The sequence below is a fragment of the Pholis gunnellus genome (genome assembly GCF_910591455.1).
Source record: "Pholis gunnellus genome assembly, chromosome: 9".
In the NCBI taxonomy this organism is placed as follows: Eukaryota; Metazoa; Chordata; class Actinopteri; order Perciformes; family Pholidae; genus Pholis; species Pholis gunnellus.
In genome coordinates, this window is record NC_136535.1 from 9,373,457 (window position 1) to 9,385,201 (window position 11,745).

General features: G+C 42.3%; 1 protein-coding gene across 5 annotated transcripts in view; it reads right to left on the minus strand.

Annotated features, from left to right (window-relative positions):
• nbeab (neurobeachin b) overlaps positions 1-9,445 on the minus strand; it is a gene marked incomplete at both ends in the record, with an annotated part of 186,315 nt that extends 176,870 nt beyond the window's left edge. For all 5 annotated transcript variants that reach the window (XM_079166663.1, XM_079166660.1, XM_079166661.1 and 2 more), the window contains one exon: positions 9,173-9,445. In XM_079166663.1, coding sequence (XP_079022789.1) covers positions 9,173-9,445 — 273 coding nt within the window. The remainder of the gene's footprint in view (positions 1-9,172) is intronic.
• Between the last annotated feature and the right edge of the window lie 2,300 nt (positions 9,446-11,745).

Genomic DNA, 11,745 nt, shown 5'->3' on the forward strand with positions numbered 1-11,745 from the left:
TGCACTCTGTGATGACTCTTTGCTACAGTAAGCGGCAGTCACCCTGCTGCAGCCAGCAATATGACTTTGCATGTTTGCCTGATGAGAGATGCAGCTCATCTCCATAGAAATGAGCATGTGTGCGCGGGGCCTCGTTCCTGTGGGAAGAGACACACATTAACACCGAGGCTGGCATTTGGTTGAAGACAAAAACGAGCTCCACCTGGGAGTCAGCCTGAGTATTCACATTGTTGCTGCTGCTGATCCAACCCACTTGTCCCCGTCTGTAAACGGGTCTGACAGCTCAGTAACTGACGACTACTAAGTAATGCTAACAATGTGTTGTGTGAAGCAGCAGCTGCTCAACTCATTTATCAAGCGTTCTGCTATCTCACGGTTTCAACAGGACTTCGCACACTTTTCCTCATCACACTGCAGCACATTTGTATGGATGAAGTCCTGACAGACGGGGTCAGCCACAACAACCAGGCGTCAGTTGTGACCCTGCTAAGCACTACCCCACTGAGCTGGCGGATGCATCCCAGAATTCACCCAGACACAAATGCAAGCAGCAGCCAAATAACGTACCATCAGCATCTCTCCGGGGTGAGGCTGCATGAGCGAGAGAGAGGGATGAGCAGAGCAGGAGAAGAGTAAGGCAGCGGGCAGAACAGAGAGGAGACACCGCCATGGCCTTTGTGCAGTGGGTTGACCTCTCTCTAGCTTTCCCTCAGGGCACTGGCTGTTAGTTATCAATAAAACCACTAAGGGTCTGTACCAAACAACAGTTACATTTTGATAATGTCTGGAGAAGGCCGACATCCAGAACTAGCATCAAATTCCATTTTAGCAACATTACAAACAGTGAACAATCGACAGAGAATAAAATTGTTTTCTGAGTATCCCAATAAGTAGCACGAGTGGTGAGTATGAGAGTAAACTCCTATAAACATAGAAAATGGATATAAAGTGAATCAAGAGTTTTTTTAAGAACCTACAGAGACCTTGTGAAAATTAGAAACAACAACACTTAGATATCAGAGAAAACACCTTTACAGACGCAGTACACAGAAACTGTTGAAAATGCAGTCCGTTCATTTTGTCCTTGGTCTCTAGGGCACGAAAATACTCATCAGCATGGTCCCTGAATCAATCAGCAGTTCAGATAAAACACTTTTAAACAAACAAATTTGCACAGAATCAGAATTTCAATTATCCCTCAAACCCTGAGAAGACTATCGTGGAGTAGGATCAGAGTGAACTGTTCTTGGCAGAAATTGGATGCTTGGTAGGGAATATATTTTACTGAGGAAGCACAATTTAAGCATACTGTAGCGCGCTACGGAGCATGTGGTCCAAACTGGAAAATATGAAAGGCTTAGTAAAGATTTCATGAAGGTGAACACGGTGATATTCCTGATGAATGTTCCCCTGTATAGAGCGTGTAGCATATTGGGTCCTATCGCAGGTACATTTAAGTGATACTTAATTGACCCATAAATTATCTTTCATCGACCCCCACCACACAGATGTCTGAGTGCACATCTCTGGACCTAAAGAAGAGATGAATGCTTCAGGACATAAGTAGAGCTAAGGGATGGAATAACAATAGATCAAGGATCAGATCAATAACTAAGACACCTCTTTGGGAGGTCAATTATTTTATTATAATTAATCATCATTATCATCAATTGATATGTCGTCTTATAAATCCAGAACCAGGTCGAGATATTAGTAGCTTTCGTCCAGTATTTTCCAGCAAAAGCTTTGGAACAAGCCCTAAAAAAGGAAAATAAAGTGACTCAATGGTATATAATGTCTGATGGTAATGCCACACACGCATACATGCATGCAGTGTGTCTGCACTGCAGCAAAAAGGCCGGACCCATGAGGTAATGTTTCAACAGTGGCACAGAAAACATTCGTGGCATTTGCAAAACCTGTAGCAGTGCCTAAAAGGTGATATCGATCAAAGATTGATCAAACTGTGCAACTGACTCAACAGCAGCAGAGGGATGCTTAAAGAGAAGGCCAGCCATAACCCAAAGCATCTCAGGCCACACACACAAGTATTTCATCTGTAATGCAGTTTCAGATACACCGATTGTTCCTTGACAGCAAAAGGTTACGCTCGGTTGGTTCCACTGATTTTCATTCAACACTATGAAACAAAAGTTAATTAATTTAGAGCAGCTTTGATTCTGCTTCCAATTAATTCTTTATGGAATAACATGTTTTGCAACACCCAATAAACACGGTTTTCAATTGCTCCAATGACAAAACATCTGTCAAATTGCCAGCTTGGCAGGAGATGGACAGAAGCAGGAGATGGAAAGTCTTCCCATAAGCATGTATTTATGATTAACATAAAGAGAGTTCCCAGACTCTTCTATTTCTACCAGATTTAAGTCCACACTATAAATAGAGATGATGCCTGCTGGTTTTTAACAACCAACAATCAAACACACAGAAAACAGAGATTTTGGCACAGAACAGAACTTGGGTGACTATCAGGGTCTGACTAGTAGGAGGAGGTACGAAAGGACAACCTCATCGAAACAAAACAGAAGAAAACACATACACTAAAATGAATATATTTCAAATAAAGAAGGACAGACCAAACTTCCTCCAGAAGGCCGTTCTATAGAGTGTTGACCATGACAGCAAAAGCATTTCATCTTTTGTGATAAATGTAGACCTCGGGATGACAAGCATGGTGATCTAAAGAGGCCACATCTGATGGGCTTAAAAAGTCTGATGGAGTGATGGAGTTGAGGCCTGAGGTCAGAAAGGTGATTTACTATTTTTGCTGTAATTTTGCTTCTTTAGTTCACAGACCTCCCCTGATGCTGCATTGTGTATTTGCACTTCAGTAAGAAGTTTAAAGACAAGAGACAACTTGTCACAAGTGATGATTAAAACTGTGACTTCTCAGACGGCACCGCTGCAGATATCGTGTCTATAAATACTGAACTGAAGTCACATCTAGTCACGTTTTGTAACGTCAAAACAGTGTGCTGAGGCACGAGGCCTTCCACTGGTTTCCTGCTTCTGACAGATGCGGTCGTGGATCTATAATTTTAATCAAGCCTTTTGTAATCACAAGATAAAGTGAGTTAAATGCCAAAGAGAGGACTGCGGCAAATTAGTGGACAACTTTGAAGAACATTTTGAGAAGCTATAAGCAACTTTATCTGAGGGGAAGCAAACAACATGACAGCAACAGTTCTAATTGTGGCATTAGCAACAGGAAGAGAGCAGATTACCCAAATGAGCAAAATCTTAGTCGAAACACACTTTGTGCCGGCACTGTATTCTGCACCACTGTCAGTAGAGGAAGAGACATTTCTCTGCAAAAACATACCGTAGATCTGTTTTCCAGACAGACGAAACAATCCAAGCAGAAAATGCCCATAATTCTTTATCATGAGAACAGACGCTTAAATGCCGCTCTCAGCAAATCCAACGGTTAAACATCTGTTGTCACCTTTGAACAGCACCACTAAAGCAACTTTCTTCCACATTGCTCAAGTTTGACCCATTTCTAAAGCACTCAGATGCAGAGTTTCTAATTCATGCATTGCTCTCACCTAGATCGGATTATTGTAACATGCTCAGCTCAGGTCTCCCACTCTGTAGCTTCAAAATCAAAGATGGTACCGTCTCCTAAAAACTAAAATAAATATGTAATACGGCTAAAAAAACCATTCCTCAGATGGCTAGAGTATGATTTGCGTCGCATGACGTGCACACACCCTGGTTGCATTTGCACACATTTCTCCACAACCTGCTTTACATCACATTATCTCAATCACAGCTTTCATTTCGGGCTGCCGTTACACGGAAGATTAACGGCACTCCCTTCTCATTAGTTTCAATAATGGATGGTGGCACAACACTAGCATTGACACATATCTGTCGCACAAAAAACAAGGTTTTAGATTCACGCGGGGAAATGATGTTCAATTCTTGTTTAATTGACCCGTTAATGTTTACAGTGAGACACTGCTTGGAGATGTGCCAAAAGTATGCTTACCCGAGCTGTTTTGTCATTACTCCAAATTCATTTTCACGAGGGCATTTTTTTCTATTTAGTTATGGGCCAAAATATATGTTCTTTAATTATCGTTTGGCTTATTTTTACTCAGGGGACTGACGCTTATCCAAGAACTCCGTTGGCAGGGGACTACAAGTCTCTGAGTAGATGGCCGGTCCGTCGCTGGGGACAGACAGAGAGTTACTCACCCTCACATGCAAACCTGAGAGCTATTTGGAGCTAAAAGTATGTCTTCGGTCTGTGGACATATTATCCAAGTAAACAATTGAAACTCCACAGAAGACCAGCAGATTGGACAGCTGCGCTTCCAGTTGTGAGCTGACAGCTAAATTTACTGCACCATCACGCCGCTGATATTATGTTTTCTAGTAATAAAATACAGAGAGAAGATTAAAACAATGTCTCTCTGAATTGAGCAAGCCGACTGCCTGTGGGATAAATGACTTCTTAGACACATTCTTTGTAGTCAGAGGCTTCCTGTAGCGCCTTGCACAATTTAGCTTCTCAAATCTGGAGAACAGAGGAAGTAAAGGTTTCTCTGAGAGTCTTCCTCCTCACCCTTTGTTCCCAAAGAAGCTCTGTGGAGGTCTGATTAACTCACTGGCTACATTAATGAGCCTCACCAGCCTGCTCCCACACCATGTAGTGGTATTGTATGACAAAAAAAACCTTCAATGAGACATTTAGAGACTATTTAGAGAATTTACTGTCTCACGCCAAAGCCATTAGGTAGCACGCAAATGAATATGTTGCATATGATTCAAGTAACATAAATCAGGACATGTTGTTGATTGACTTCTCTGGCAAGTTGCAATAATGTTGACACTGTACCTGTCAGTAAATGTGAAATGACAATGCATTTCATATGTTTTCTTGAACACAGACAGGACTCGGGATGCTCTTTGTATGCCCGTCGACAGCCACGACCAGCTCACTGCCACTGATGCGGATCCTCAGTGTAGCGCTTCATTCAGAAGGATTTGGAAAACAATTTGGAAAAGCATAAACATAATTTCTAAGTCACATGGTCGATTCCCACGAGTTAATTATGCCTGGCTGAGTGGCAAAGTCCTGTTTGGAGCAGATAATCAGCTCGAAGCTCCATTGCACTCTGCTGACACCGGGCCTGGAGAGCAGTCACATGGTGCAGGAATGCCGACTCTCTAGTCACATTACCCTTAAACAAAAGGCCAGCGTCGTGACTAATTCGGCTTTTGATACAACAATAGGTCTCACATGAAAAATGTGTTTCACCGTAGAGCTTTTCCTTTCCTCATTCGGTCTCTAAAGCATTTTATAAATCGGAAACGGCAAGGATCAGTGATCACTAATCACAGTCCAATGTGCATCATTGTGCCTGGCCTAAAGATAAATGCAGCATGTGTAACTCCATTAAACTAATGAAAATAATTGATTTGTGATGATCATATATATATCTAACAAAGCAGTGACGGCATATACAACACTGAGAATCTGTACATTTTTCATTGAAAGTATCTCATATCCAGACAGGCATTAACTGTAAAGTCACTGACACAGATAGGAAGCAGGATGTCGGTAGAACACTTTTCTGAAAATGTTTTCAGTAAAACTGTTTTTGCCAATTGGTAGACAGAGAGCTCTGTCCTACAAAGTGAAGCACGTCATTAATCCATTAATAGTGATAATCCATTAAAAATAGTTTTACTATACTTTCAATCACCCCCCCCTTAGTCTTAAAAGACCATGTTGGCAGTTTTTTTTATCCTGCTCAGTATCCAGATTTTCACCAAAATCTGTCAAACACTGCACACTGCACGTGTTTGTAGCTTTTCTCACACAGTCCCTTGAGACACATAAGCAAATGTAGTCGCAAACAGATAACATAATCAGCTAAGTGCAGGAGCAACAAATAAACTGTATTATGCCATATTTTGACAGACAGGGTAAAATATGAACATGTGGAGCACGAGTGAACGAATGGATAATTTGATAATGTAGGAGTGGTTTGATCTTTTTTATAAACCTACTAGAATCCATGCAACTGGTATACAATTCAAGTTCACCAGCTCCTGTTCTTCGTGAAGGAGTACACCACTTCTAACACACACACCTCCTAGAGTTAACGTTGATACTGAAAGAAGAGAATGTCCATGAAGCATCCGTTTAAGGAGGCTGAAATAAGCTTGGTGATAACGGACCTGACATGACAGCATTTCCTTTGTGTAAACAGCCAGTTACTGACAGCACCAAGTGTGTTACTCCCACATGTCAGGATCAAGATGGAGATGTGCTGTGAAAGCTTTTCTTAATTTTATAGGTCACACTTTCTTCTTTTCACATCTCTCTCCGTTCGCCATCAGATCACACTTGACTTTGATCATGAAGATGAGGGCTGTTGAGTAAGGCGACATTCTCTTTTGTCAGAGAAGTTCATTGAATGATTCATACCAAGTGACAATTAGCTAAGTAGAAATATGCACCCCTATTTTCTCATCTCGGAGAAAGCAAGCAGCGAGTCGGCTGACAGCTCGCAGGGGGGGTGACTACTGTAAATTGCACATCTGGGCACGAGACAAATCCACTTCATGGTGAGAAGATAACAAGCCACGGCGTCTTGCTTGTGCCAAATGTGATTAGGTGTACGACTTATATTTAGGGTCAGAGCTTGAAAGCCTTACATGTGCAGCTGATGATCCAGCTGAAAAGACAAACAAACAAGTTGTTTCACACCTTAGGGACAACATTTTGATCTTCCTAGTATAACTCGGTTATCATACACGCTATCCAATTTCGACCAAGTAAGTCAATTACTGTTGCCGACTACTTTGTGGAGACATTTCAAGCCGAAGACGACACGTTAATCTCTTGATATTGTAAAATTGAAATCAAATGATGCGTTTGACATTATATATTATGAGGATTACTGTTGTAATGTGTGTGTGTGTGTATGTAAACTGGTTGCCAGTCTATCTATGTCAACCTGAAGATAAACGAACAAACCGTCCAGAGTATTTTGACTCCTGCGCGTAATGTGTTTGGAAAGTCTAAAGATCCCCAAGACCCTGAACAGGAACAATGCAGTGAATTAATTAGTTCATTTCAATCTGATGAGACAAAAAAATAAAACTAGCAAAGAGCTGTGGCTCTATTTGAAGGAGTTCTGTGTCTGATTCAATTACGATTCACCTTTCTGACGGGCGGTGGCCATTTCATAAAATCAGATGACATGCCTGATGTCAAATCTCTAAAATGACAGGCCAGTTAACCAACAACAACTGCAGCTAAATAACATTTAAAAAAAAAAGATACTTTTCCATGATGGAGGATCCTGGTCTGAACATCTAACTACAATGTTTCCAAGAGGCTCCTGAGAGAAGGAGGAAAACATTTTTTTCATTACTCTGCAAATTGGACCCCACGAGATGCAGTTACGGATCCTTCTGGATCTCCGGGCCCTCTCTACGCTTCAAAAATAACCAGAACATATAAGCATAGTAATTGCTGTAGTCGTGGCATTTTACAGACAGGAGGGTTGTTTGCTTTCTCTGCCCTCTTCCCTGGCTAGTATGATTCATGCACATTTTGCGATGTAGATGAAGAGGCAGATATAACAAGAATTACTGTGTCATCTGGTGACTGGTCCCAAGACAGCTGGATTATATGTGGTTCATATGTATGCACATAATTTGGGTGCAGGTTGTGTTTCTGTTTACAAACACATCCGGCAGAATCAAATGTGCTTGATTTCTCAAATAGCTAACCACAGCAAAGCACAAATAACCTCTTAATGATATCTGTCATTCAAACGTTTGAGACCTATATGTGACTGACACGTGTTTGGATAAAGTGCACGTTATAAATAAGAGCACACATAAATTACTTTGAAATCTAAAAGTAGGAGTAAAAGGCAGTTGTGACATCACTCATCTGCCTTCAATGGCTCAACAGAATAAAGTGAAAGGGAGAAATTATATTATATTTCATACACAAGATGGTGCACCGTCTTGACAATACGTGTTGTAAAAAAAAAAAGTGGAGACTACAGTGTGGGTTATTCCTTGTGAACATTTCCTGTGAACATAGCACTGCACAGGGAGAGGGGGCAAGGTGTCACAGACTCCAGCTATTGCAGTACAACTCATGTCCGAACATGCCAAAGGCTACAATTTGTCTTGCTCCACAGAGTGGATTTCTGTTGTACCAGAACAGGTCGTAATTAATCTCTGGTGTGCCAACGAGGGGAGGCCGACTATTGCAAACAGGCTCTGTATAGTGTGGTATTCCTGCAGATGGTCAAGGCAAATGGTGTGAGCTGGCTCTACAGTCTCGGCATATCAGTCGGCATGCTGGCGCTGGTCCCACCATCAGTTCAAACACTCTCCATGCTTGTTTGGAAAGTGGAGAAAAGGCATAGCTTCACACAAGGTGCACGTTATTGAGTCAATATGAATCAGGGAAGAGGGTGATGACCACGCATACTCGAGTTAGGAGAAGGTCCAGCAACAATACTCGTCGTCTCTACAACACGCTGCTGAGAAGCAGAATTGGCCAAATTATCACCAAACACTGGCAAATTAGTGAACCCTCTACTTAGGGATGCTAATAATTCATGGCTCCCAGAAGACACCCTGAAAACTGAACCCCCTGGCATGTTGTGGGGATCCAAAGCTCAAGGCCCTGCAGATTCTCCCACACACAGCAGCAGCATGTGTTTCAACATAAATACAGTTTGAATGTAATTGTGACCCAGCAGATAAACTATAAGTACTCACAGAACACTTCAATCCAAGCAGGTGGGCACTTCTCCCCTCACTGACATCATCCACACCGGTTTGCCTCATTTACAAGCAAACACAAGGAAGTTGGGACTTATTTGTTGAACTTGAAAACTTCACCCCTGGCTTTGTATTAGCGTCCCCTCATCCCTCAAACCACCTCCTCAGTGTGCATGTGGGACTTTTGAATACTGCTGGTCACTCAAATGTTCCGGGGCACTTATATCAGTACTGCAAACAATTGATAATCATTTGCACAGCCTCGACGTCAAAATAGCACAATCGTGCCATTATGTCAGTTATTGAACAGCACTCCAGGTTAGGAATAAAGCAATAGCGTCCAGTCATACAGTGACAGGAGGGAAACACGTTTACTTACCAAATTCAGCACCGTTTCAACAATATCCCGGTTGTTAACCTCTCCAACCCGGATCAGTCCGATGACAACAGCAAATTTCATTTTGATATTCCGGATCGGGATCGATGGATTGACAATCCCAGCCGGGAACATCATTGAACCTGAGCCGGACATCATCATTGTCTCACCGGCGGCAGCGGAGACTGCAGCCGCGAGTTGCCTCTGGCCGGGAGGAGGATGTCGGTCCGAGAGCGACATCGAGCCCGGCATTGTCACCGGTCTCTCGCTTGTCATTTCCACCCGGACCGGGCGGCTTCAGACTCTAGTTGCACGCGTTCTCCTGGCAATAAATCCAATCACTGCTCTGGAGCACCAACAAAAAAAAAAAGAGAAAGAAATGAGAGAGGAGAACACTCGCGAAAAGAAAACACAAACAAGAAATCACTCTGTCAGTAAAATCCACTCCCGAGAGTTCCGGTGAGAGAGTCCGGTGTGTTTTGTTAACTGAGCAGACTGACCAGCGATGTGTGCACACAGCTGTGTGTATGTGTGTGTGTATGTGAGAGTACCGCTCTCTTAAATGCGTGTCTCCCACGTCTGTGCCGCTGTCACCGCCATGTTGCCGCCCCCTGCCTGCGGTTCCACTCACCACGCGTGCGCTGGCTGCAGTGATGGAGCTGGAGAGCTCTGTCCACCTGGCAGGTGGGGAGCAGCGAAGGGTGGAGTGCTTCGTGGAGAGTCCAGCATGCTGGCCGAGTTAAACAAATTATTATGTTTCCATCCACAGCCATGTCTCAAGTTCTGTCTGTCAGTCAATTAAGCCAATCCGGCTGCAAGTTAAACTAAAACGAGCAATATTCCACATAATGCTTACTTAGCTACAGCATGGGAATTTAGCTTAATTCCGAAACAAACTTTATAGGAGCTGAATTTAACATTCTGAACATGAATATGGCAGCAAACAATTAAAGACATAGTGGAGTAATGTCTACCTGAGCAGAGAAATAAGGCGCTTTCCCCCTGTGTGTGTTGTTATCGGGCTAGCCGCGTGTGCTTTAGTGCATTGAGGGCGCCCCACTGGTTAGCTTTGCATTGGTTTCATACGGTGGTTACAGCTGATAATGCCGTTCCGACCGACAGCATCGCTGCGGAACTGTAACCACACTTCTCAGGGCTCCCCCTCGGGTTAACACTGTTAGCTCTCTCAGCATTTTCGCATTTAGTTTGCATTGTTTCATCGATAGCTGTGAGCCGCTTGCACGTCGTCGACATGTGGAGGGTCGTTGAGCGGTGACAGCCGGAAGTTACCTGCATAGCTACCTTTTACCTGCTGTTGCTCATACCTGTAAGAATAAACAATGTTGTATAAATGGAAAATCATTTGGAGTTAAAGTAATACAAAAATTGGCTTAATGAAGAAAAAAAATCTTTAGAAAATGAGAAATGTTCATAGTTACCTGTAGTTTGGCGCCGCAGGAAATGCACAGGTGCACCAAATATCATTAATTATGACTTTGCTCCATTTTGGTGTCCCAGTTGTGAGCTGGCACACATAAATGGAGAGATTAATATTATTAGTTATGCCTATCAGTGCGTTAGAGCTATTGGTGTTATGCTTGAGGTGTCTCCCTATGCATTTTAAGATAAGAAGTTTTAAGATATTAAGTGTTGATGGTTAATAGTATTGACTATTGCTTTTATTCTTAAAGGTTATTATATAATTAAGAGACCTTTCTGCAGACACTGAGCCATTCAGGACGTTGTTATGATTATTATTATCCTAAAATGTCTTATTGTCTTCACATCTCATGTGTTCTAGTTTCATTACAGTTTGCGCTCCAGGTGTGTACAGTTTATTGATCAGTCTGTGAGGCACAAATGTTGCTGGGGATAGTCATATGCAAAGCAATACAAGGAATCCTATCACAGTGAGATTTATTCCCGTGGTCAAGTTTTCTCTTAATGTTCCTGATGAGTTAGTCTGCTTGTTGACACATTACGTTGAATTGATAATTACAGACAGAATTTAAGCATTTACCGGCATTGGTGGAAATTCATGAATTGCATGGTTTATTACTGAACATTTTGTAGAAGATTCTGGTTTGCATCCAACACTGTTAATCACACATGTTTCCATTTACGTAATTATATTAATACAGTGTTTGTTTTCAAATGCATTATTTATTTGTTTTTTTCCTTTTCAATGAGGAAAATACTTGCATGTAGATTCAGTGCATTGTATTGTAAAAAACAAAATGTTGTACTGGTATTTTACTGCCTTTTCTCCTGAATGTTTTGTGAGACAATCATGAGGAGTGGCTTCTCCAATAGCTCATGCCTGGCCAATTGTGATTTGCCCAAAGTCATATGGACAATTGCATGCAATAACAAATAGTAATGACCAAAAAAAGCCACCAGGTTCCCGCGGTTATATAAAAGAGACTGACACTGACAGCTTGGCAACAATCCTGTCCATCGGCCTGACTGACAGCCAGAAGCTGAGCTTGCATTTCATGACCTCACTAAGCTGATCTGTGTCAGCAGGGCTTCAAAAGAGGTAGACATAATGTTAGGCTCCATCCAGCTGTACCATT